The 27,643-nt window shown below is 46.2% G+C and overlaps 1 protein-coding gene across 6 annotated transcripts in view; it reads left to right on the top strand.

The window, feature by feature from the left end:
* The window catches only part of THADA (THADA armadillo repeat containing), a 324,964-nt gene that overhangs the window by 293,389 nt on the left and 3,932 nt on the right, over positions 1–27,643 (top strand). For 5 of the 6 annotated variants that reach the window (XM_053890646.1, XM_053890645.1, XM_019465008.2 and 2 more), the window contains one exon: positions 23,877–24,046. The exons of the other annotated variant lie outside the window; for it this stretch is intronic. In XM_053890646.1, the coding sequence (XP_053746621.1) occupies positions 23,877–24,046 (170 nt within the window). The remainder of the gene's footprint in view (positions 1–23,876; positions 24,047–27,643) is intronic. 6 annotated transcript variants of the gene reach the window in all.

Here is a 27,643-nt window from a genome sequence, read left to right as displayed (position 1 = left end):
AATCAGCACATTTTTAAAGGGAGTTTAATGGTATCTTCAGAAATTTTTAATATTTTTACCAATTGATTCAGGTAATCCCAGAGGAATTGATCTTACAGAAATATGTGCACATGCACAAAGATACATGACAACTCAGAGAATTAAATAAACTTACATTACATGCGCATAGCATGAGGCAGTTAAAAACAATGAAGTAGATCTGTATGAACTGATGGGCAACGGTGCCCATGACATGTAGTTGTCTGAAAAACTAAGTTATTATTAGAGGTAAATATACAGTTTTTTTAAAGTCTAGAAGGCCATATGTTACAAATGGCGGTCTCTGGTGCCCACGGGGACCTGGCATGGAGCATGAGAGCCAGCTAGATGTGCGGTCACAGTAAAGAGCAGGGACAGTGGTGAGCAGAAGAGCAGGTGCCTTCTCCGTTGTCTCAATTTGTAACCTTGCCAGATCCAGCCCGGAGTCCACGGATCAGGACTCAGGACTGGCAGCTCTTTCTGCTTCAGCCCCAAGATGACCTCTTGGCCCCTTTGCAAGGGCAGCAGGGAGGGCCCCTGTCGACATCTCATTGCCCCTCTCCCACGAGCATGGTGGCATGGGCTCAGTCCTGTCACTCGGAACGTTATAGTGACTAAAATTGAGTTTAAGATTTTTTTTTAAGTTTATTTATTTTGAGAGAGAGACAGAAAGAGTAGGGGAGGGGCAGAGAGAGGGTATCTCAAGCAGGCTCCATGCTGTCAGTGCAGAGCCTGACGCAGGGCTCGAACTCAAATATGAGATCATGACCTGAGCTCAAACCAAGAGTTGGATGCTTAACCTACTGAGCCACCCAGGCATCCTGAAGATTTTTTTTTAGCACCCTAGAACTTAGGTTTTGTTTTGGCTTTACTTGTTCCTTAGTGTTCTGCAAACTCACTCCACCTCAGAGCCTCCAGAATCTTCAGGAGGCCGCACACCAGCCAAGTTACCCACAGTCCCAACATAAGCATGTGTAGAGTTACTCTTTTTAGTCTCTGTAACCCTTTGGAAGGGAGAGGAGCCAACAGCCTTAGCGGTAGTGGAGAAGGATAGCAGGAAATAAACAGCTTGAGGAGGATATAGAGCTCAAGGATTGAGATCTTCCAGTCGCTGCTTCCTATCCTGCTAGCAAAACCTCTGTGCTGCTTCTCATTTCTAAAAGTGACCTTCAGCTTGATTTCTGCCCCCATCAGTGTAAATACTGGCCAATGGGGCTTTGGTCCAAAGAATGGTTTGACCTTCAGTGTAGTGTTGCCAGATTTAGCAAATAAATATTCAAATATATAAATTTGAATCTCACATGAACCACGAATAATATTTTCTGTGTAAGTAGCAATATTTGGGACACACTTATGCTAAAAAGTTATTCATTGTTTATCCAAAGTTCAAATTTAACTGGGTGTCCTCCGTTTAATCCAGCACTTCTAGTCCAGTGGGCTCCTGTGGCTCCCCCATTCCAAGAGGGGACATCTGAAAGTTGAAGGGTGAAGATCGGTAGGACTTGAAGTGCTAGTTACCCACAAGCCCCTCACACCCAGAGCCTCCCGAACCGCCCCGCCCATCACCCTGTTTGTGCCTACCCCCCCCCCCCCCCCCCCCGCTCCGTTTCCCCCTCCCACCACTCACGTGCTTCCCTACTTCTGAGTTTTGCCTCACTTCCTGCCTCTTGGCTTCCTCTCTTTTAGTCTGTGGCTTTCCCCTACCCTCACTTCTCCTTTTTCCTCGTTTTGCTCTCGCTGGCCCGTAACATGTAATTAAAGTTTACATATTTGAGTGTTGGTTATAATTACTAAATAAGGTTTTATGTTCCTTGCTGTAATTTAAACAGCAGAGGAATTTAACTTTTTGTGTGTGTTTCATTTTCCCTTTATTGATAGGTGGCCTTAAGTTCATTTTTAGCTGTGTGAATCATTGACCTTCGTTCACCTTGAGCTAGAAAAAAGGTCCCCCCCATTTCCAGAGTGAATTCATATGCATCTTCCTAAGATGGGTGCCAGCAGGGCACAGTGACAGTGGGAGAGATTGGAATGGGGGACAGAGGGGGGCCTGCTAAGTTGACACATTCAGGGGAGAAGGGGCTCAGAAGCCTCTTGTACTGGTAAAGCCTTGCCTTTGGCACTGGGCCCAGCTGCCCAGAGCAGAGTGCAGCTCTCTCCCCTTTGTGATTGATCACCTGACTCCTTCCCAACAGGAAGCCGCCTCTAAAAGACAGTGAAGAGCATGGTTTGCGGCTAATAACTAGGGCCCCAGTGTCCTTCTGCTTCCATTCTCTGCCTCTCCAAGGCAACTTTATTCTGGTTTCCTCCCACAAATGAATGGGGGTCGGGCAATTCTCTGAGCTCCCCCGAATCAGAACCTATGTTTTCTAGTCGCTGCCCTGAGGGACTCCAATGCCTATGTTTCTCCTATCCTCTCCCTGCCTGCCCTTGTTTCTCCATCCCTGCTCTGCCCCCACCAGTGGAGGGACCATGACCCAGAAGGTGCCTTCCCATCTGGGAAGCAGAGCTTTGAATGGCAGTGCCATCTTGGAGAGAGAATAGTGATCTGGGAGTCAGGGAGTCGCCTCTATCCTGAACTAGTTGCTTCTACTCTCTTGGCCTCAGTTTTGTCATCTGTAAAATGGGAGTGCCCGTATGTCTTACAGAAAAGCTGTATGAAAATATGAATAAAAACAAGAGTCAAAAGTGAATATAGTTCCATCCCCAATCCAAATGCTAAACGATATTTTTTGGTTTTTTGTTTTCCGAGGGTTTTGTTTGTTTGTTTTGTTTTTTAGAGAGAGAGAGTGAACAGGGGAGGGTCAGAAAAAAGGAGAGAGAGAATCCCAAGCAGGCTCCATGCTTTCAGTGCAGAGCCTGACATGGGCTTGAACTCATGAACTGTGAGATCATGACCTGAGAAGAAATCAAGAGTCAGACACTTAACCGACTGAGCCTCCCAGGTGCCCCTAAATGATATTTTTTAATGTTGGAAAGCCAGAAACTTGCTGTCGGTGATAGAATCCTTCTCCTTCACCTGATTAGAAAACCTTGCCACTTTATTTTGAAGGTGTCTTTTATTCCTTCTGTCATGGACTCCTAAACATCTGGGTGTTCTTTCCTATCTCTCCTTCCAGGCAGGGGAAAATTTAAAAGAAGCTAAAGGAATAGATATGTCCCCCTTGACATTTCATCATATATTTCAGTAGAAAGGAGTTTGGCTCTTTGAGAAGTTTGACCTAACGGTTTAAGACTGAGTGACTGAGTGGAGGTGTTTCCTTCACTCTGCGGAGGAGACAGCTATGTGAGTTGGAGGTCAACCCTTGCCAAGTGGCGGCACAAAGAATTTTGGATCAGATCTCTCGACTTTGATGGGAATAAAATAACAAAGCCTCACCCGCCCGAAGCCCATGGCCTTTTGCTGAGCAAAGTCCTGTCAGCCGTCTAGTACGGGAGGCTTTATCCCAGCTGGAAACCCGGTAATGAGTGAGGCTGAAGAATCTGGGTTCCCGGAGTGTGTGGGAAACTGAATCGTAGAGGCCACAGCATTCCGACTCCGATCTTGGACAGATCCCGCGCATTCCCTTGGTTACAGCCATCTGGGGCTCCGAAAGGCACAGAGATTTAGCCAGGGCCTCATCTCCATTGTCGTGGGGCCCAAGCCCCGGTCACCTGGGAGTTCTGTTCACTCCTCACCTTCGAAGCTCGCTGCCCCTCAGCAGTGAGAAACAACGAGAATCTGCCACGCCCGTGGAAATTCGGGTCAGGGAAAGTAGGCAGAAGCAGGATCAAAGCCACTTGTAACCCAAGAATTCCTCAGCAGTTTGAGTCCCTTAATAATTATGGTTTGGAGATTTGCCAGAAAGCAAAACCACTTAGCATGCCATATTTAACAATGAACAGTTTTCTGTGTTCATAATAGTCACTGTGCAGAGCAAATAGGCACCTTGAACAAGGGATAGGGTATTTATATGTGTATATAAAATAACCCGCACTCCCTTAAACCCTGAAGCATGTCTGCAGGGAAGAATGTGGCACTTCCTTCTGCACTGGTACCTGTTTTATGGGTAAGTGGGAGAAAGGCTACATACCCTGCCCCCACCCGCACTGCCTGCATTTAAAACAAACAAACAAACAAACAAACAAAAAAACCTTTGTTTAACCCAGAATTTTCCAAACTTATTTAATAGCCAAATCTTTTGTTTTAACCTCTGGTTGGTTTTGGAGTTTGGAGGTTTTTCCTTTTGTTTTGTTTTGTTTTGTTTTGTTTTAAATATCTATTCACATTCTAAAAAGATATCTAAAAATATCTATTTTAAATATCTATTCACATTTCCGTGCCCCAAGGAAAACTTTTTGGAAAATGATGGGCCAAGGAGGGTCAGAAGCAGAGATTTTAGACCAGTGGGAAGATGGGGAAAACAAGTCCCCAGCCCTGAGGGATGATGGGTATGATTGTTGGAACCCAGCTCTGCATATCAGTTTGGAGCACCCTACCCACCTTGGGCCCTGTTTCTCTGTGTCATTTTTTTTTAATGTTTATTATTTTTGAGAGAGAGAGAGGGAGACACAGAATCTGAAGCAGGCTCCAGGCTCTGAGCTGTCAGCACAGAGCCCGACAGGGGGCTCGAACTCGCGAACCACAACATCATGACCTGAGCCGAAGTTGGACTCTTAACTGACTGAGCCACCCAGGCACCCCTCTCTGTGTCATTTTTTGTTTGTTTGGTTGTATATTTTAACATTTGTGATTGGGGGAAATTGTAGAAAAATGGCCACTTGGAGGAAAGTTCATTAGAACTGGACCTTAAAGGGTAGGTATGAGGAATGATGGGGGACATTCCAGAAAGACAGGGGTGGCCAAGTATGAGGCCTGTTCAGAAGAGGAATAAATTAGTATAGTACAAGTGTGAAGTGAACAAGTAGGGTGAGGTAAGATGGGGCCAGGATGCAGTGGAGGACCTCTGGATCAAGCAGGACTGACACACGCACAAAGGTCACAGAGTCTGTCTGACCCAACCCACTTCGGCACAGAGGGGCATATTGGGTCACGTAAATGAGAATTCTGGAGCTAGTGCTGGCTTCACATGTGCCACAATTCAAGGGCTCAAACAGTATCCCAAGGACCTGGTTTCTCTCCCCTCTGTTCTTCAGTTCGTTCTGTTTTAAGGTAGGCTCTCACTGCCCTTGGAGTTACAAGATGGCTGCAGCAGCTTTGGCCTTTACATCATCATTTATTTTGAGGCCTGTGTCAATAAAGTTGCTTTACTCTTAAATATTTATTTATTTATTTGTTTATTTATTTTTAATGTTTGTTGATTTTTGAGAGAGAGAGAACATGAATGGGGAAGGGGCAGAGAGAAAGGGAGACACAGAATCTGAAGCAGGCCCCAGGCTCTGAGACATCAGCACAGAGCCCAACGTGGGGCTTGAACCCACAAGCCGTGAGATCATGACCTGAGCCGAAGTCAGATGCTTAACCAACTGAGCCACCCAGGCTCCCCTTAAATGCTCTTTTAATGACTGCCATTGGGTTCCAGGCCCATCCCAGAATCAATCTCTGAGTCAGGGGCCATGATGCCCTGATTGGCTTAGACCTAGGGCAAGAGCCCATGCCTTGAGTGTAAAGTAAGGCTAGCCCCACCAAAACCACATAGACTAAAAGACATGGAGAGGCTGGCTCTAGGGGGAGAGTGGGGTACCGTTATCCAGAGAAGGTGAATGGAAGCTAGGCCACAGAAACAACAGATGTCCACTAAAACCTGGAGTACCAGGCCAAAGAATCTGGATATCATTTGCGGCAGAGAACCAGTAAAAATTTCTGAACGAATAGTGATCAGAACTATGCATTGAGATTAATTCAGCTACGGTTTAATAATTGCCATGTGCTTGGCACATGGTAGGGGCTCAATAAATACGTAATGAATGAGGGAGGTAAATGGGTGGATTGGGGGTAGGGAGAGAGAGAAACGCATTCTTAGGAGACCATTGTAATAGTTTTGGAGGGTAGCTGGCAAAGGAAGTAACGAAGACTCATCAAGAAAATCAAGAGGTTCCACTGTCATGAAACGCACATAAGGAAAACCTATCAAGAGGACAGGGTTGGTGAGCCATGCCAAACACTGTCAAAAGACCAGATCAAGGAGGAAAAGGACTGAGAAAATGTCAGAATGGAGAGTTGAAAAAGAAGGTCCAGTAGTAGGATGGTCAGAAGCCAACTTCAAGGAGTTCAGAAGTAGGAGGCCACCCTGTAATAACATCCATCTTCTCTTCCTCCTTGCTTCAAACTCAGAGAAAAAAAAGAACAAAAAACAAAAAACAAAAAAAACCCTTCACTTCCACACATTCTTCACGAAGCACCCGATGCCCTCCCCATGACCTTTATCCAGCCATGATGTCCATTTCTCCCGTGTGTCTTTAGGCTCTCCTCCCTCTCCAGGGCTATCTCTCATATAAATATTAACATTACTATCTTGTCCTAAGACAACATTTCTTAGACCCTGTTCTGCCTTAAGTTAATGTTTCAAAAAGAATCATTAGAGGAATCTTGAAGTTAGGGAGGACAGAAGTTTGAGCTTAGGTTCAATATCCTTTGCGGAAGACAAGATTATCTGTAAGAATGAGCGGTTAGGGAGTGGGATACAGAGACAGGGAGAAGGTTGAAACAGTTCATTTAGAGGTTCAGTTAGGAGTCAAATGAATGAGGGGCATCTGGGTGGTTCAGGTGGTTAAGCATCCGACTCGATTTCAGCTCAGGTCATGATCTCATGGTTCATGAGTTCGAGTCCCACATAGGACTCCACACTAACAGTGCAGAGCCTGCTTGGAATTCTCTCTCTCTGCCCCTCCCTGTCTCTATTTCTCTCTCTCTCTCTCTCTCTCTCTCTCTCTCTCTCAAAAAAAAAAAAAAAAAAAAAAAAAAAACATTAAAAAAAATGAATGAAAGAATTGCCAGGGGCCAGTGGGAGGCCAGCTGAGATTAAATAGCTTGAATTATGGAGAGCCTAATCAGTGTCCCGCGTCTCTTTGGCTAGAATTGGCGCAGAGTAGAGTAGTGACCTGGTTTGAGCAGAGATGGTTATGGAGCACCGTTGAGACTGGCCGAAGGTCAACTTGACGTGGGGGTTGGGGGCTAGAAGAGCATCGCAGACCAAGGGAGCCCAGAATATATAAAGAAAGGCAAGTGACAGCCTCAGAGAGGAGACAGTCCAAGATGTGGTCAGAGATGTGTGAGGGGGTTGTCTCAGTGGAAGAAATAGAAGGTTAAACAGTTGTGTTGGGGATATTAGAAAGGCCACGTGGTGTGTGATACGTGGTTTAAATCCCATATCCTAACCTGTTTCTCCGCTTACCTTGTTTATAAAATGAGGCTCATAAAACCTTCAGAAGTTCGTTGTAATTAATACATATGAGGTACTTATGACAGTGCTCACACGTAGTAAGTGCTCACTGAATGTTGGTGATGGTGATGTTCATTTAAAAGTGATGAAAAGACTTAGAACTTGAGGTCTTGAGATTGAAACCATTCTAAGGAATAACAAGCACTCAGATGCTGTCAGGCCTGTTGTGAGCAGAGGGAAATTGGAGGTGGAAAGCATTGGAATCGAGGAGGTTGCAGAATGGTGCACCCGAATACTGGCAGAGACATCTTTACAGGTGTGGAAGTCACCAGTGGGCTGGCAATGACTCCGCGACATCTTTACAGGTGTGGAAGTCACCAGTGGGCTGGCAATGACTCCGCGTCACTGAGACAGGCCAGGTCTCTAGCTGAAGTTAACAAAAACGGGGATGCGGCTATAATGGGCTTCAAGGGAAGACACATTGTTGAGAGAGAAGGAGCGAGGGCTGTCTACAAGTGGCAGAAGGAGGGGCTCATCTGTCTGAGTCAGAGACTGAGGGAAAGAAGAAACAGCTTCTACTGGAAAGTGAGGAGTATTCTTCCAGGAGGAGGAAGAAACGGGCCAAGGTTGAAAAAAGTGGAGTAGTTGTTCATGGTAGAACAGATTTTGATTGAGAAGAGATGTTTTTCATAATAGCTTTTAAGAAAATTCATTCCCAAGCCTGGGGCAAGTCTGAAGAAGGCTTTCGCGTAAGGGAGGAAGTGGGAAGGAGGTTTGAGTAGATTCCTGGAAAAGCCAGTAGATGGGGGCTCTGTTCCCTCACCTTGATTGTAGGATATGCAGCATTAGACACGCTGGCTCAGGACTGGGTGCTGGTGCCAGGCATGCCCCAACCGGACACCCCCCCTGCCGGCCCACCCACCCCTTCTGCTCGGGGAGCACACTGTGACGTGTGCGTTTCCAGGGTTGGTGCCACTGGGCACAATGGTGGATAGAGGGACCAGGAGAGCTGGGATTGCAGCTTTTGCTTTCAGAGAGCAGACGGATGGGTTTAAAGGGAGAGAAACAGGACACCAGCGAGCTTCGTGACTTTGTTCTTTTCTAAAAGCACTGCTCAGTAATGTGATTGTATTCGGACATTTTTTTTTCATGACGTCAGGGAATAGCCTCCCTTAAAAGCTCTCGTGAAAAAGCACAACTATAAAACAGACTCAGGCAATGAAATGGAAACCAGACAAGTGGGTCTGTGTAATTCGGGTAAAGAGATTTCTCCTTGCAGCTTTGTGATCCGATCTCTGCTCTCTGAATAAAACTCTATTTCACGAGATCCACTTACATATGAGCTTTACCTTGCAGGTGCTTTTAGACATAACATGTCTTGCTTTATTACCAAGCGTGCAGGAAAGCACGGGTTCCCTCATCAGCGGCTATTCAGACCACCCTCCTAGGCTTGCCACCTTTCTCCAGTCCTCACAAGTCTTAAACCTCTCATCCTTGTATAATCCCAGCCCAGCAGCAGGAGGGAGGGCTAGTCCCGTGTGCGCCTCGTTTAACCCCCATGTGTACCTTTATCCACCCCTCACACCCCTGCTCAGGTTTAGTCTTGGGGAAGTGTGTCCTGGGGAGCACGACTCATTGAAGAGGGTCTTTCTTACCCACCCCCTTTTCTTAAACTCATAGAGGCACAGAACTGAATCACCTGCCATCCTCTGTTTTTGGCACATTCTCTGGCTGCATCCCCAAGGAGCTCCTTTATTTTTTGTATTTTTCTTTTTTATAGAGGTGAAACACCTAACATAAAATTAACCATCTTAAAGTGTAAATGCAGTGGGATTTCGTACATTCATAATATTGTGCAACCATCACCACTATCTAGTCCCAGAGCATTTTCATCATGCTCCCTCAAGCAATCACTCCCTGTCCTCCCCTTTCCTCCCAGCCCCTGGCAACCACCAGTCGGCTTCCTGTCTCTGACTCTTCCTGTTCTGGGTATTTCATGTTTAAGGGTTCATCCATATTGTAGCATATATCAGTACTTCATTTTTTTTTATGCCTGAGTGCTAGTCTCTTGCATGGATGTCCCACATTTGTGCATCTAGTCACCCATTGATGGACATTTGAGTTGTTTCCACCTTTTGGCTACCGTGAGGAATGCCGCTATGAACATAGATATAAAGTTTTTATTTGAGTACGTGGTTTCAGTTCTTCTGGGTATATACACCTAGGAGTGGAATTGCTGCGTAATATAGTAATTCTGTGTTTAACTTTGTGAGGAACTGGAGATCCCTTCTTTTTTTTTTTTTTTTTTTAAGTAAGCTTTATGTTCAACGTGGGGCTTGAACTCACAACCCTAAGACCAAGAGTCACATGCTCCACCGACTAAGCTAGCCAGGAGCCCCTGGAAGTCCCTTCTTGATGGGCATTCTCCTGGGTCTGTTCTGTCAAGGAATAGCCCCCAAGACACATTGACCTCATCCTGCTAGATCTGGAAAGAAAGTGAAAGAGTAAGGCTGAGAAGCCAGGATCTCTCTGGAAGTGAGTAAGGTCACCAAAGAGATGCTGGAAATCAGAAGAAAGACAATCTGGGAAGAGATAGGATGCTAAAGGGATCTGGGGCCACAAGAAGACTGGACCAAGGCGGGGGAAGAATTTATCGCGAAAGGAACTCAGTTGTCCAGAATGAAGGAATGTGTAAACCTAAAACCCCCAAAGCTGTTATGGCCGCTCTACTGGTGATGGAGGAGTGATATAGGAAAGCTATAGACTCATTTGTCCCTCTAACGATGGGGCAGGGGATCCAGGCAGAAAGAGTCCTTCAGGCTGAGGAATTGGGAAACTCAGGCCTTGTGGAGCCACTGAGGGCTTTTATAAAAGGAGGCTTTAGAGGGATCGTCTTGACTACAGGGTGGAAGAGGATGGCTTGGAGGAGAGGAAGACAAAACTGGAAGCAAGGGGGCTGGTCAGAAGGTTACCAATGCTCTTAAAACACGATGGGTGAGGGTGGTCCTAGGAGAGGCAGTGAGGATGGGAGACTGACTGCCGTCGTCAGGTCCACTACCTGCACGCAGAGGAGAGGGCTTCAGAAGGCCCCGGGGCTCCAGAGCACCGCACACACTGCCGGAGATTCCCGTCGGGTTAAGAGGTGAGAGGTGAGTTCAGGGACAGGTTGTAGACGCATGCCAGACTGCTCCTTCTTGATGGAGGACTACAGTCAGAAATTCTAGCTAAATATGCATTTTTTCATCTGAATTATGCCAACATTGGTTAATTTTCATCAAGAAATTCTTTTCTGGTGTAACTCCCATCAAGTTAGTTTCATTCCTTGATCAGTTTTCTACATGGAGCCGTTAAACCATTTCTGATGTTCTCCCTTATTTTCTTAAGTGTCAGCTCTGTTAAATTTAAGTGTAAATTTAACAATAAAGACTTGATTTTTTTTTTTGGTCAAATTTCAGTCAATAAGAGTTTTACCACACCCGGGTTTAAATCTCATCAGTTCTATATTTTCTAATGTGTGTTTCCATCAACTTGCATTTTCCCCATTGTCATTGCTATTGCTATTATTTGCAGTTTTCAGTGTTACTAACAAAATGATTTCTTTGGTCAGTTGTTGTGGAATTTATCGTGTGCTATTTAACCATTGTTGGCTTAGTTGAGTGTTGATTATTTTTAGCAGTAACATTCATGGCAAGATCAAAACATCCTCAAGGTCAAAACCAATCTGCTTCTTCCCAGAATTCCTCTTCCTTCTAATCCTCCCTCCCACCCTTCCCATCAAAGACTGGTTCTGAAAGGAAAGAAATAGTGGACCCTTCTGGGCAATGGGCTCTGAAGCCTCAGAGCACCCAGCCACCCTTCCTAGCAGCTAATTGAATTATTTTTTTAAGTAGACTCCAAGCCCAGCATGGAGCCCAATGTGGGGCTTGAACTCACAACCCTGAGATCCAGACCTGAGCTGAGATCAAAAGTCAGATCCTCAACCGAGCCACCCAGGCACCTCCCTAGCAGCTAGTTTAAATCCAACCTGCAACAGTTTGATCTGTTCTCCTTTTTTTAGTTGGCTAAAAACACAAGTAACTCACTGCCCCGTATTCTCTGAATTGTTATCTCTTCCTTGGCTTGTTCTTGAAGAGAGGTTTTTCTGTGGTCTCTCCCTTCCCTTCCCTCACCCCAGCCTTCTCCAGCCTCAGCCACCCCGCTTCCATCAGCCCAGGGCCATGGCAACAGGTGCTTTCCGATGCCTCTAGAGGTGGGCAGTAATTCAAGGGAGGCTGGTGGGGAGTCCTGGCCACAGGGGTCTGGGAGTGAACTTAGTTTCAAGATCTAAAATTTCCAGAAACTTTGAGGGCTCAGTCAGTTAAGCGGCCAACTTCGGCTCAGGTCATGATCTCACAGCTCAAAGGCTTGTGAGTTCGAGCCCTGCATTGGGCTCTGTGCTGACAGCTCAGAGCCTGGAGCCTGCTTCAGATTCTGTGTCTCCCTCTCTCTCTGCCCCTCCCCTGCTCATGGTCTCTCTGTCTCTCTCTCTCAAAAATAAACATCAAAAATAAATTAATATTTCCAGAAACTTTGAAATCACCAGTGCTTAACATTTTGAGCACTGTTTATGAATCTTAAAATCACTTTGTGACTTTAGGAATCATTTATACCTTGATGAACATGCTATATTACCGATGACTGTTTTTGTTCTGTTTAGAGCTGTAAAAGCCTGAGAGTGAGAGACCTTTCTGGATTCTGAATAAGGCTGGGAGATGGTAGTGGTAATGCCCTCAAGAGACAAAAATTATCTTCCTGAATTTTTCTGAGTTCAAATTTCTAGTCTTCAGTTACACTTCAGAACCATCTGTAGCCATTACCTTCCATAGCCCACGGGTGTGTTGGGGGAGCTGGGCAGACCCCCATCTTGTGCTCGGTACTGCATGCCCCATGCCTAGATTGGACATGTGTTCTGGGGAGCTCTGGCCTCTGGCTGGCACAGCGCCTTGTGCTCATGACAGCTTTTCTGAAATAGATCAGCCATTTGGTTTCTTTTTCTCTCCCACCTCAAGCCCTATTTGAATAAGCTGAAAGGGTTGAAGATAGGGAGTAGGGGACCAAGATAGGCAATATGGTGGGTGGAGAGTGGCTCTGAGGGTCAGAGAAGCTTAGGAAGAACTCAGAAGGAGCTAGTCAGTCTTCAGAGCTCAGGCTGAGAAGAAAATTCCTTTAACAAGTTCCAGTCGTGAAATAAACTAAAGAAAACTGGAATGACTTCAAGGAAAGGGAGAAGAGAAATAGTAGGATCCAGGCTGGTCCCTTAGGAATATGGAATGTGTCTGCAGAGCCCTTGAACTCTGCCCAGAGGAAGAGGAGGCTAATTGCAGAAGGAGAGCTCAAGTTGCCCAGTGCCACCTCCCTCCCCAGGACAGCGTCTCAGTCTGTAGGCATCCTCATTGTACTCGACCTCCTCACTGGCTCATCCAGCAGTGTCAGGGAGATGGGGAGAAGGACTCAGATTGCGCTTCCAGGAGTGCTTTGGGATGAGTGACCTAAGTGCAAGGTGCTTACCTTTCACGAAGAGGCGGAGGTGATTGAACACTTTGGGAGGCCCAGCAGAGTAAAATCACCGAGGAACAGGCAGAGCACAGGGGAAGTGCTGCTGGCAAGGGTCGCACCTTGCGCAAGGGCATCAAGCATGGGCCGGATGCTGTTGTCCAGAGCATCTCTGGGATGGACCTAACTCACTCCTCACCCTGTGACCCTGTCACACACCAGGGCTCCAGGGATAGGTCTTCATTAGCCTGCTCTGGAGCGGCCATGGACAAAGCTCACATGCACCTTACTCTTTCCCACTGACTTAGGAGGTAGCCGCAAGAAACAGGACAGTGAGCTGCGCACAAAATTGGGTATAACTGGGTACCCTGAAAGGTTTAGACGGGGGGATGGTGCTCCCCTTCTCCCCAGACTGAATGCCCCCAGGAGAACCCAGCTTTTGTCACAGGCATTGTTGCCTGAGAGTGACGTTCGTTTCGATCCACTCCTCATTCTTTGGTGTGGTTGGAAGTGAACAATTGTAAGCATTTTTATAAGCTTTGAGCTGAGTGTACTATTAACCAGCTGTAATTTAATTTATCAAACCCTTTTCAGTGAAGTATGGCCCTCCTAAGGAAGAAATGCACACTTGTAATTCATATGAAATGCTTGTTTGTTTTTATTCATGTTGGCTGGATCCATTTTTAAAATTAGGGGAAAATATATATATATTTACCCAGTGATTTGAGGTGGGCCCACATTTTTTAAATTATAGCTTTTTTAACTTTAAAAATACAGGTTTTTAAAAATACGTATCTTTTCTTTCAAATGAAAACCAAGGATTTGGTTTCATGATGGGTCAACCAGGAAAATGTTTGCACCAGGGTTATGACTGCGTCTGTGGGGGTGTCAGCCTTTGGGAGCTAGGTCTGCAGGAACTTTGGGGGAACCCAGGCCATTTGTTCTGTATGAAAATGGCTAGAAAATTAAGAAAAAGCAAATTACTAATATTTGAAAGGTCCCCCCCCCCAACTATTTTTAGAATTTCCAGTGGTGTTTTTATCCTTTCCCTTCAGACTTGGAAAATGTTTCCACCTCCAGACAGAAAGGGCTCTGTAATAAGCTATTCATCTCAAGTGGCTGCTTTTCACCTGTTACCACCTTTCTGCCCAGAGAGCTGATGAGGAGTGGGGGGAGCTAGGGATTGCCTTGCGGGGGGGGGGGGGGGGGAGGGGGGGGAGAATGAGAGGAGATGAGCTCCTTCTCATGTGCCCCAAATAGAGACCCAGGCCCCTGTTTTCCTGATGAACATTGGAAAGTTCCATCCATCCACCTACCAGACTGTTTACGTGGAGAGACTTCATCAAAGGGACTATTTACAGTTGTGCAGGGTTGTGGGCAGAGCTAAGGCAGGGCTTCTCAACCTCAGTACTACTGACATTTGGGGGAGGCAGGAGGTATCATGTGCATCACAGGGTAGCTAGCAGCATCCCTGGCCTCCAGCCACCACCTCCTCTGACTTGACAACCAAAAATGTGTCAGACATTGACAGATGTCCCCTACAGGGCAATATCGTCTCTGCTTGTGGTTGAGAACCACTAGGTGGAGGGAAGCAGCAAGTGATGTTGAGGCACCCAGAGACTAGTATTACTGCCCCCACCACCCTGAAAGCAGACGGAATGGGGGTTCCTGAACCCAAGAAGAGCTAAACTGGGAGGGGTGCAGCCATGCCAGAACCTTGGCGACTCACAGGGGAGAGTGTGGGAAAGAAAAACCCGACTTCTCTCTCTTTCTCCCCTCCAAATTCTGTGTTCCCTCCCCATGGTATATAAATCCTGCCAGAAGCCAGGTGGGTAGTACAGTCCATAAAGTCAGCCTCCTGGGGCACTGAGCGGGAGGCTGAAAGACAAAGAATGGATGGTGGGAGCAAAAATATGATTATATGAAATTAATCAGTCTACTCATCCCTCCATGTGTTCATTCAACATTTATAGTTGGCTTAGCAAAATGGTCAAGAATATAAGCTCTGGAGTCAGACAAGCCTGGGTTTGTATCTGGCCCTACCGCGAACCTGTGTGATCTTGAATGAGTGACTTCCTTAATGCTCAATAACCTCAAATGTAGAATGACAACAGTAATTCTGTCTATATGTGCCTGAGCCTTGCAGTGTTGGAGATTTCCCAGGGAAACACAAGTCCTAAGTAAATTGCTTAGTACATGACTCTAACCAAGTGCCAAGTGGATGGTATCTGCTGTGTGCCCAGTGCTGCTTTATGGATGATCGTGGGAAAAGCAAAGACATGGGGCTCAGCTACAGAATGCCCTCTTTCACCATTTGTCAGCATACTGAGTGCTGTGCAGATATGAGCAGAGAAAGGTCACAGAGGGCTAGAAAAATCCAGACCACAGGACCTGAGTCAGGTCCCAAGGGACGAGTAGGTCTGGCTAAGTCAGGATGAGAAAGCAGATCTATTAGACGGGGGATGATGAGGAAACCGAAGCCATGAGAGTTGAAGGGAGGGGGGAAGGCCCAGAGAGCCTCAGGGGCAGACTGGTGAGCAGACAGCTTTGGTAGATGGTCTTGGTCTATGAAGATGAGGGGCTGGATCTGGGCTAGCTGCCTTCCTCAGTACTCAGGTGTAGGAGTCAGAAACTCACATGCCTACAGGAGTGAGGTGGGAGGCAGCAGGGTCGTCCCAGACTGGATGCACTGATGCCTCCTGTAGAGCAGAGCCATTGCTGTGCTCCAGGCCTCTATTACCACATTAAAGTGCAGGCCTAGGACACCAGGTTCTAATTTTCTGAATTTTCAAATGATGCTAGCAACTCAGATTTTTTATGAGAAATCTCCTGACTTTTAAAAAACCATATAAGCCATACCAGACTTGTGTGGACACCAAACGGTTTATTTGCACCCCTGTCTAGAAGCTTCTGAGGGGCCCTTTGGGGCGTTAGAACCTTGAGCTCTGTTTGGTTGGGTTCTGCCTCCTTGTGTACTGTCTTCTAAACAATAGCTCTCAGGGCTTAAACAAACAAACAAACAAACAAAAACCAAAAACGGGTGCTTGGGTGGCTCAGTCAGTTAAGCGTCCCACCAGCTCAGGTCATGATCTCACAGTTCATGGGTTCGAGCGTCTCATCAGGCTCTGTGCTGACAGCTCAGAGCCTGTAACCTGCTTCGGATTCTGTGTCTCCCTCTCTCTCTGCCCCTCCCCCACTCACACTCCGTGTCTCTCTCTCTCTCGAAAATAAATGAACAACAACAAAAAAAAAAGCAGAAAAAGAAGTAGGAGGAAGAGTTCCCCTCCAGACTTAATAGCACGGCCAGGTTGGGAGTGTAAAGGAAGGGCTGGCTGTAGCCTAGGCACACAGACTTGGAACAGTGAGTGTGTGCGCAGTAGTCTGTGCTGTATGCACTCCTTGCACTTGCCCCAGTGCATGCTGGGGCTGGGGCTGGGGCTTCCCTTGAGAGCACTAACCAGCACATTTGGTTCTTCTTTGATGAAATTTTTTAAATATTCAGATAAAGAACAGAGGCTAATATCACAAATACCCATGTTCCCCCACCCAGACTTCCTGCTGTGTTCTTCAGAACTGGAGATGTCACCCCTTTTCTTTCCTTAGGACACGGACCTTCCTCTGGGCCATTTGTCTCGGGTAAGGGTCACTGGGGAGCTCTGTTTGGTGGTAAAGGCTGAGAAAATGACCTTTGGTATAGCCATGAAGTCCTGTCACTGACTGCCACGCCAGGAAACCACCTCTGAGTGCTGGCTCTGCTGGCCCTGAAGAGCAGAGAGCCATGGGCTCTAGGGCCAAGGGTCAGGAGAGGCAAGGGACAGAGGGGCTCTGGCAGCCTCAGGAAGAACTGAATGGCAGAGTCAGCAGTTGAACCAAGCTTCAGTTCCACACTTGTTTCTCATGACTAATTAAAATCCAGGCTCTTGCTCTGCTGAGGGGAAGTAAAGAAGTGTATGGAGAAGACCAAAAATAATGAAGTGGTCTGGAAACAGCCTCGTGCAACCTTAAAATATTTTCGCTCAGAAAAAAGAAGGCACAGTAATACTCCCTCACTCAAACACTGCCTTTGCCTCCCGGCATCTGCTCCAGCCTGTCTGGCCCTCCGGCTTCACCTCCACCTCCCCTGGCGGACACCCCTCCTCAGGGGTAGGCCTAATCTCCCTGCTCCTCCCTTTCGTCCCAGCCGTGCATGGCCCCTTACTCTTGGCCTGCCCAAGTTTCCCCTCCATGAAGCTCCCTCCTCCCACTCTCCACCTTTTTTTTTCCCTTTTCTAGTCTTTCATTCCTGCTACTAATGATATCGTCAATCCCATCATGATATGCCATCTTAGACTGTTTCATGACCCTTCGTATGTGTCCGCTCATCTCTGACTAAACTCTTCTGTCTCTGAGAGAAGGGACTGGGGTTTTCCTTGTGTTTCTCACAGTGCCCCCCACACAGCAGGTGACATTAAGTACTATGGGCAGAGAGAAGCTTGAATTGATGGGTGAATGGGTGGGTGGATGGACAGAGAGATGGTTGAATGGCAAGGTTGAGGGAGTTTGACAAATGCCCAAAACTGGGTTCTCCAGAGCTAGGGGCAGGGAACATCCAACCCATCTCCATTTACTCAGCATTTACTGTGCTGACTTGGGCTCTCTCAGGAAGGAGACCTGACCAGTGGCCTTAGTCTAGAGGGCATCTTCCCCATGACAGTTTATAATCAGACTGTCTAATCCATGGTCTGAAGCAGTTTTCAAGGTTGGCGTCTGGAACAAGTCAATGTTGGCATTTTCATTTTAATCAGTACAGTTGAAGAAGTCCTCGAAGCCTGGGACTTAATGTGGATCCAGTCCACTGTGTGAAGCCTGTGTCTTTAGCTGCTAGCCCCGAGATGGGCCTCGTCACAGAGGTGGGAAACAAGATGGGCGGCGGGGCTGTGGGGCTCCCCACGCTCACCTCAAGAGCATCAGCAAGTAAGGTCTCCCGTTAGCCAGGTGCCTGCCTTGGCAGGAGAGCCCTGATGCGGCTGGGGCAGTAACAAGAGGAAGTCCCCACTGCAGCAGCCCTGAAGTCCTGTGTTTGCTCCCCTCCCCTACAACCAAGTTACCCATTCACAAGGGTGGAAGGCAAGGATTAACTAGTTCTAAATGCTGATTCGTTGGGTTTCCAACTCACTTCCAAATGACTGAATGCTTATCCCCCTTGTGTAGGCCTACCACAGACATGAATGTGTATCGGTACACCTCAGCCATTTGAAGAGGCTTATTTCACGCTAGCCTTAGCTGTGTAGCCATTGGGAGCCAATGAATACTTCTCCCACACTGACTTCTTCCCTCCTCTGATTCCTGCAGCTCATGAGGTCCAGACCAGTCCATTGAGCACCTGATGTCTCATTGTTGCTTGAGTTTAAGCCTTCCCTTCCCTCTCAGACCACTACCTTCTTGAGGACAGGACTTGTCAGCTACTTGCCTTGCTTTTCCCACAGTGCTCAGCACGGTGCTGGCCACATAGCACACCCTCAGCACCTACGCCCTGACTGTCTGGTGAAGGGCCAGCTGCTCCAGGAAGCCTTCTCAGGTGCCCTCCCCACCCGCTGAGCAACCACTCACCTCTGCAGAGTCCTCTAGCGCCCGAGGCCCGGGCCCTACAGGCAAGCATGAGGGCTTGAAGTATTTGTCCAGGCTCAAATATTCTGTGAGCTCTTTCAAGGCATGCACTGTGCTCAGCAGTTGGGACCAACTGTGCACACAGATTTTTTAAGACAACAATTTCACTGAGATACGCCATACACGTGCCACATGAGTCAACTGCAGAGAGGGTACCATGCACCGGTTTTAGCATATTCATGGAGTTGTGCAGCCATCACCACAGTCGAGTTCAGCCATTTTCATCACTCCAAAAGAAACCCGTGCCCTTAGCAGTCCCCCTTCATTCTCCCTGTAGCAGTTTCCGGGTGCTGTTGTAACAAATTACCATAAACTTGGTGACCTAAAACAACAGCAGTTTCTGGTTTCACAAGGCCAGAAGTCCAACATTAAGGTGTCGACAGGGCCACACTGGAGGCTCTGGGGAAGACTCTTGCTCTAGGGAATTCCTTGCCTCTTCCAGCTTCCGGAGGCTGTCAGCATACCTTGGCTGCATCACTCCAGTCTTCTAGCTTCACATCACCACCTCCTCTGTGTGTCTGCTGTCTTTCTGCTCTCTCTTGTTAGGACATTTGTGATGGCATTTAGGGTCCACCCAGATCATCAAAGATTATTTCCTTCATCTCAACACCATTAACTTAATCACATTTGCAAAGACCCTTTTTCCAAGTAAGGTAACATTCATGGGTTCCAGGGACTGGACATGAATATCTTTTGGGAAGCCAATTTTTGGCCTACCACACTGCCCATGCCCCCGGCCCAAAATAATTCACATCCCACAAAATTTGCCAAATTAAAGTGTACAGGGGTGCCTGGGTGGCTCAGTCAGTTAAGCATCTGACTCTTGGTTTCGACTCAGGTCATGATCTTGTGGTTTTGTGGGTTCAAACCCCGCATCAGGCTCTGTGCTGACAGCATGGAGCCTGCTTGGGATTCTGTCTCTCTCCCTCTCTCTCTGCCCCTCCCCTGTTGCACCGTCTCTGTCTCTCTCAAAATAAAGAAACTTAAAAAAATGTTTTTAAATAACTGCACAGGTGTACACATTTTAGTATATTCACAAGACTGTGCAACCATCACCACTATTAAATTCCAGAACACTTTCATCAGCCCAAAAAAGAAACATTATTTCTATCAGCAATCATTCCTCAATCTCCCTAGTCTCCAACTTCTGGCAACCACCAATCCACCTTTTGTCTCTATGATTTGCCTGTTCTGGATATTTCACATAAGTGGAATTATATAATACACAGGCTTTTGTGTCTGGCTTCTTTCACTTAGCGTGTTTTCAAAGTTCCTCCGTGTTGTAGCATGCGTCACTACTTCATTCCTTTTTAAGGCTGAATAATCTTCCATTGTATGGATATACCACATTTTATTTATCCATTCATTGGTTGATGGACATTTTGACTGCTTCTGTGTATTGACTATTAGGAACATTCATGTACAAGTTTTTGTGTGGACATATGTGTTTTATCTCTCTTAGGTATATGCCCAGGAGTGAGCAAAACTTTGAGACTGTTTTCCAAAGTGGCTGCACCATTTTACATCCCCACCAGCAATGTCTGAGAGTTCCATCTTCTCCATAGCCTCACCAAAACTTATTACTTATTATCTGTCTTTTTTATTATAGTTCTCCAAGTGGTTGTGAAGTGGTATCTCACCATGGTTTTGATTTGCATTTTTCTGATGGTCGACGATGTTAAGCATCTCTTCCTGTAACTTATTGGTCATTTGTGTGTCTTCTCTGGAGAAATGTCTATTCAGATCCTTTGTATGTGTTTTCGCTGGGTTATTTGTATTTTATTATTTCAGGTTTTTTAATGTCTATTTATTTGGGGGGGCACGTGCATGCACATGCACGCGCGCGCGCACACACACACACGCACACACACACACACACACACACAAGCTGGGGAGGGCCAAAGAGAGAGGGAGAGAGAGAAGCCCAAGCAGGCTCTAAGCCTGGCTGGCCTGCATGGTCAGCTAAAAAGTTCCTCTCCCCACTCTCCTGCCTCTCTTCACAAGGCATTTGGCCAGTAGAGATCTGGGTTGTTCTGGCTGAGGTGTCCTAGTCCAGGGCAAGGTAATAAAAGAGGAAACTTGGTGGATGCATCTGGCCCCTCAAAGAGATTTAAATCCAACCAATTCTCCTCCTGCCCCCACCCAGCTTTTTCTCCCTTCCTTCTTCATCTTGCAGAGTCAGTATTTGGGCGGTTATAATTCTCTCTGGATTCACCTCTAGCCACATCGCACCAGCACTCCTTTATACCTCTGTCATGCCTGCCACTCTCCTGCCACTTCCTCAGCACAATTCATGACGAAATGGTGCAGGATGGGGGATATCTGTCCTGTCGGGTAGGGCAGGTGCAGCAGTCTGGCCTTCCTGGCGGCATCTCTGGTCACTCTCGTGTGTTCTTTATGGAGCCAACCGGAGTGTTGCTGAGCTGCAGGCACAGATTTTGCTGGTGGACTGTGGCATTTCCAGTCCTTGCCTTGAGGAGACCGAAAGGGGAGCAGGCCGTAAATCAGAAGGTAGATTTTTGTGAAAGGTTTCACATAAGCCCACCTGCTGCACAATACCTGCTGCTTTGATTGTCTTTTGAAATATGGCCCCCAGCTGGGAGCTTTTCTTTGTGAATCAGAGTGATAAAGCCAAGTCTGACTTCATCTCCGTGGGGTGCCGGGGGTGTTTCTCCATCGCCTCCCTGTGGGGTAGGGACAGCTTCTGCACTGAGGCCCACTTAGCTCACTGCCACCACAGCTAACTGTGCAAACTCGGATCCGTTACCCCGCTTCCATGAGCATAACTTCCTCATTTGTTAAATAAGGATGCCTCCCTCCTAGTGGTGGGAGCGGTAAGGATCTGATAGGCCAGTATTCATTATTATCAACGGTAACCCTAGTTAACCATCTAGTGAATGCTTGCTTTGTGGCAGTCCCTGTGTTATTAAATCAAGCGGCAGTAAAGGAAAAGATTTCATGATCTCCAGGGCCACACACTGGAATGTTCTGAACCTCTGCTCTATGTTTAATCCCATGCCGGTCTTCGTGCGTATTTTCAGTTCTTTGAGGTTTGAAGGATGCCAATTAATTGTACCGTCTCCCCATACAGATACGACACAGAGGGGTCAGGTAGAGATAAAAACAGATATTGTAGGGACGCCTGGACGGCTCAGTCGGTTAAGCGTCCCATTTCAGCTCAGATCATGATCTCGCGGTTCGTGGGTTCGAGCCCCGCATCGGGCTCTGTGCTGAAGCTCAGAGCCTGGAGCTTTTTTCGGATTCTGTGTCTCCCTCTCTCTCTGCCCCTCCCCAGCTCACACTCTGTCTCTCTTTCTCAAAAATAAATAAACATTAAAAAAATTTTTTTAATAATAAAAATAAAAAATAGAGATTGTATTGTAGGTAAAGGTTAGACCAACACAAGGCCCAGACCTACAGCCAAAATGCACCTTTGCTCCCCACTTCCCTCCCATCCCCCTCCTCTTTTTCTGTTGCCCAAGTTAAATCCTGGTTCCAGGCTGCACAGGCAGCAGCCTAGGGAGCAGGGGCACTAAGGAGCAGTTGTCCCAGGGGATTGATTTGGGATGGTGACATCAGTCTTTTAGCTGCTTCCATGAGTGTAGGCTCTTCTGGGTGTGTTCCAGGTAGTACTGGCCCCGCTGCAGGGTCACCAACCCTGCTTATCTCACTGTGAAGACTTGCATGTCTAGAATGTTGGTGCTGTTTCCAAATCTGTGTTCCACAGGCACCATGAAACATTTTGCCCATTCCTATTCTTCATAGCCACTTACAGCTCTGTGACTATACAAAAGTGGGGCATTCTGAGCCCAGGATCCCTCACCTGTGAAGTAGGGATGGCAATATCCAACCGATAGGATGTTGAAGGAATGGACAGAAGGTACTTGGTTAGGGCCTGGCACATAATAGGCCCTTGGGGGGCCATCCTGCTATGTCTGGTTCAGTACCCTGAGAACTCAAAGCTTTCAGTCCAGACTTGGAGGCTTCTCCCCGTGTGCTGAGCATGTCTCTTTGGTAGCCAGTGGTCAGGGCCAGGTCTATGTGCTGGAGTTGGAAATGTGGATTTGGGAAAAGATGAGGCCTCAACAGAAGTGGGTCCTCGGAAGACCAGCACTGGTGCATGGATGGATCCAAAGAGGTTCATTTTGTGGTGGGATTTCAATCCCATGTTTCAGACCTCCTCCAGGTTGGGGGCAGGAGGGCTGGGGTCGTTAGCGGAAGTGCCAACAACCCAGAGCCTCCCTTCAAATCCATATTTAGGACTGTCTAAGGCAAAATGATGAAGTAAGCAATGGTTCCCCCAAGGCACCTGCTTCCTCTTTCTGCACCCTAATCTACTCTTTCAGCGCCCTTTCCCGGCCAACTAGGAAGACGAGTGTCTGAAAATGAATTCAAAGAGGGCAGCAAAATGTGAGCCAAATCAGGCTCACCACCTTTTGTTGTACAGCTCGTAAACTACAAATGGTTTTTATGTTTTTAAATGGTTGGGGGAAAAAAACCAAAAGAAGAATATTTTATGACATGTGAAAACCACATGACATTCAAATTTTACTGGAACATTAAAAGTTTACATATTGTCCATGGCTGCTTCCAGCAGAGTTGAGTAGTTGTGACAGAGACCTGAAGACCCCCAATGTCTGAAATATTTATTATCTGGCCTTTTAAGAAAAGGTTTGTTGGGGAGCCTGGGTGGCTCATTCGGTTAAGCGTCCGACTTCAGCTCAAGTCATGATCTCACAGTTTGTGGGTTTGAGCCCCACGTCGGGCTCTGTGCTGACAGCTCAGAGCCTGGAGCCTGCTTCGGATTCTGTGTCTCCCCCTCTCTCTGCCCCTCCCCTGCTCATGCTCTGTCTCTCTCTGTCTCAAAAAAAAAAAAAAAAAAAAGCTAAAAAGAAAAAAAGAAAACGTTTGCTGATGCCCCACTCTAAAATGTTAAGAGATTTATGTGTTATGTGGTCAGCAAGATTTGCTTTCAGAGGGACAGGCAAACCAACAGAATCCAGGCGCTGTGGCAGGCCTGCAGAGGAGACACTGGGTGGGGAGCTTTCCTGATTTCCTCCCAGTTACACTGGAGGGGCTGACAGGAGGTAAATGTCTAATCCTGCAGGCGGACATGCTACTGACCGCACTGGGCTAGGGGGCATGGAAATGGTGGGGTTCGGGCCTGTGGCTCACTCTAGCTGTCTAGACAGCAGGACTCAGAAATGGGTTGGTAATCTGCGAGGAGCCTATCCCACCAGCCTCCCCATAGGCTGGTGGTAGTGATTAACACGAGGCCCTTCGTGTTTAAAGTCCTTCAGAGCCTCCGTGGGGTGGCCCTGAGCAGCACATTCATCGTTTGCTTCTCTCTTGCTTCCACAGAATTTGCCTTCTGCCAGGTGGATGCCTCAATCGCACTGACTCTGGCCCTGGCTGTGCTGTGTGACCTGCTCCAGCAGTGGGACAAGCTGGCCCCCGGACTCCCAGTCTTGCTGGGATGGCTGTTGGGAGAGGGGGAGGACTTCGTGGTCCATGTAGAAAGCACACATCAGGTAATCCTAGGGTCTCAGGGCAGTTGGTGGGGGGGATGGTCAGAGTGTCAAACCCGCTGAATGCAGCACATTAGGCTTACTTGGGCATCAGGTGCCTGCTGAACGTGTGCTTCTGGATGCTTAGGTATGGATCAGTTATGGCTTAGGAAACTGTCTGAATGACATGGCAGCCTGCTAGATCCGCTGGGGGCCCTGGAGATGCTGGGGCAGCTCTCATGCTGGCCTTTTGGGTTCCAATGGTAAGTCTTCAGATCACCAGGGGAGAGGACTTTGAAAGAGACTCCTTGGTTTCCAAAGCCAGTGAGTGTGCTCCCGCACTCTCCAGCTGTCTAACTAAAGCCAGTACCCATATCTGCTCCACACCCAGGACACCCCTTGATCGCCTGACCCCGGTGGCCGACGGGACTGGCATTCCTGAGCTCCACAGGAAGGTAACAGTTGGAAAGACAGTTCTTGGCAGTCCACCACGCCAGGGCAGTGCACAGACAGCAGACTGAAATGCAACCCGAGTCTTCATGGGAAAAAGGGCTGTTTACTTAGCCTGGAGCTTTAGCCGAAGGGACAGGCTCCAGGTTTCCCACGCATCTAGAGACTAAGGAGGTGCTCCCAGGGAATATAAGCAGGAGGTGACACCCTTGCATTCCCCCTTGGCCTTGCTACAGCTCCATGAGACCTCCCAGAAAGGAGCTTGGAGCCCCAGTTTTTACAACGGTTGCCCAGGGGACACCTCTAGATCTCCTGGTCTGGAGGCCAGCAGGGATTACAGTTGCCACCGCACAGGACTGTATATATTTGCATACTTTATTTTATTTTTTTTTAACATTTTGATTTATTTTTGAGAGATAGAGACAGAGCATGAGCAGGGGAGGGACAGAGAGAGGGAGACACAGAATCTGAAGCAGACTCCAAGCTCTGAGCGTTCAGCACAGAGCCTGATGTGGGGCTCGAACCCACCAACCATGAGATCATGACCTGAGCCAAAGTCAGACACTTAACCAACTGAGCCACCCAGGTGCCCCAATATTTGTTGACTTTAAAAGCTGCCACCAAAGGATCTGGCTTCCAATCAGCCTGAAAATAGGTACTGAATGATATTCCTCCCCTTGGAACAGGTCTTGGCATTTTGTCAGCAACAGGGGAATATTAAGAATAAATCAGGTGGTTTAGACAATCAGAAAGGTTGAAGAGACAACCAAGAACTAGGGCAAGGTTCAGTGAGAAGTTTCATCAGCATAAGACCACTCCTTCAAGACTGAGAAAGGTCGCTGCTTTGCCTAATACATAGAAGCAAAGACAGAGTCAAGCAAAATGAAGAAACAGAGAAATATGTTCCAAATGGAAGAATAAGACAAAACCTCAGAAAAAGACCTTAATGATATGGAGATAAGTCATCTACCTGATAAAGAATTCAATGTATTAGTCATAGAGGAGCCTGGGTGGCTCAGTTGGTTAAGCATCCTGTCTCACTCTTAATTTCGGCTCAGATCATGATTTCACCATTCATGAGAAAGAGCCCCATGTCGGGCTCTGCACTGAGTGTGGAGCTAGCTTGGGATTCTCTCTCTCCCTCTCTCTCTGTGCCCCTCCCTTGCTCGCATGCACACTCTCTCACTCTCTCTCTCAAAAATAAGTAAATAAACTTTAAAAAAAGAAGAAGAAAACTGGAAAAACTACAGATACGTGGCAATTAAAAACATGTTACTAACAACTATTGGGTCATAGAAGAAATCAAAGGAGAAATTAAAACACCTAGAAACAAATGAAAACAGAAATAGGACATACCAAAATCTGTGGGATGCAGAAAAAGTGGTTCTAAGAGGGAAGTTCAAGTGATAAATACCTATTATCAAGAAACAAGAAAAATCTCAAATAAACAACCTAACTTTATACCTCGAGGAACCAGAAAAAGAAGAACAAACAAAACCAAAATTAGGAGGAGAAAGGAAATAATAAAGATCAGAGTGGAAAAAAATTAAGTAGAGACTAAAAAGACAATGGAAAACATCAATGAAACTAAAAGCTGGTTCTTTCAAAAGATAAAGTAGAAAAATCTTTAGCTGACTCACGAAGAAAAAGAGAGGGTTCAAATAAATAAAATCAGAAATGAAAGAGAAGAAGTTACAACTGATACCACAGAAATACAAAGGATCGTAAGAGACTACTCTGCCAACAAACTGGACAACTGAAAAAGAATGGATAAGTTCTTAAAAACTTGCAATCTTCCAAAACTGAATCATGAAGAAGTAGAAAATCTGAATAGACCAATTACTAGTAAAGAGATTGAATCAGCAATTAAAAACCTCCCAAGAAACAAAAGTCCAAGACCAGACGGCTTCACTGGTAAATTTTACCAAACATTCAAAGATTTAATACCTAGCCTTTCAAACTCTTCCAAAAAACTGAAGAGGACGGAACGCTTCCAAACTCATTTTACAAGGCCAGCATTACCCTGATACCAAAACCAGATAAGGACACCACAAAAAAGAAAGAAAGAATGAGTGAAAGAAAATTACAGGCCAATATCCCTGATGAACATAGATGTAAAAATATTCAACAAAATATTAGCAAACTGAGTTCAACAATACATTGAAAGGATCATATACCATAATCAAGTGGGCTTTATTCCAGGGATGCAAGTGTGGTTCAACATCCACAAATTAGTCAATGTGATACCACAGTATTAACAAAATGAAATATAACAATTATGATCATCTCAATAGATGCAGAAAAGCATTTGACAAAATTCAATATCCATTTATGGTAGAAAATAATAATAATGAAGTGGATACAGAGGGCACATATCTTAACATAATGAAAGCCACATATGATTAATGGTCAGTGGAAAAAAGCTGAACACTTTAAGATCAGAAACAAGACAAAGATACCCACTCTCACCACTGTTATGCAACATAGTCTTGGAAATGCTAGCCACAGCAATTATGCAAGAAAAAGAAATAAAAGGCATATAGATTGGAAAGGAAGAAGTAAAACTGTCACTATTTGCAGATGACATGACACTATATATAGAAAATCCTAAAGACTCCACCAAAAAAAAAAAAAAAAAAAAAAAACCCTTTTAGAACAAATACATGTGAATTTGGTAAAGTTGCAGGATACAAAATACAAAAATATGTTGCATTTCTATATGCTAATAACAAACTACCAGAAAGAAATATCAAGAAAATCCCATTTACACTTGCATAAAAAAGAATAAAATACATAGGAATAATTTATATTTCCCTGGGAATAAATTTAACCAAGGAAATAAAAGACCTATACACTGTAAGACTAAAAACTGTAAGATAGTGATGAAAGAAATTAAAGAAGACACAAATAAATGGAAAGATATTCCATGCTCTTGGATTGGAAGAATTAATATTGTAAAAATATCCATCTGCCCAAAGCAGTCTACAGATTCAATGGAAACCCTATCAAAATTCCAATGGTATTTTTCACAGAACTTGAACATATATTTTAAAATTTATAGGGAACCACCAAAGACCCCAAATAGCCAAAGCAATCTTGAGAAAGAAGAACAAAGCCAGAGATATTATGTGCTTTGATTTCAAACTATACTACAAAACTATAGTAATCAAA

This window comes from Panthera pardus, unplaced genomic scaffold (assembly GCF_024362965.1).
Source record: "Panthera pardus isolate Hobbes unplaced genomic scaffold, ASM2436296v1 HiC_scaffold_25, whole genome shotgun sequence".
Lineage (NCBI taxonomy): Eukaryota > Metazoa > Chordata > Mammalia > Carnivora > Felidae > Panthera > Panthera pardus.
The sequence above is the reverse complement of the archived record's forward strand: the minus strand, read 5'-3'. Positions and strand labels throughout refer to the sequence as shown.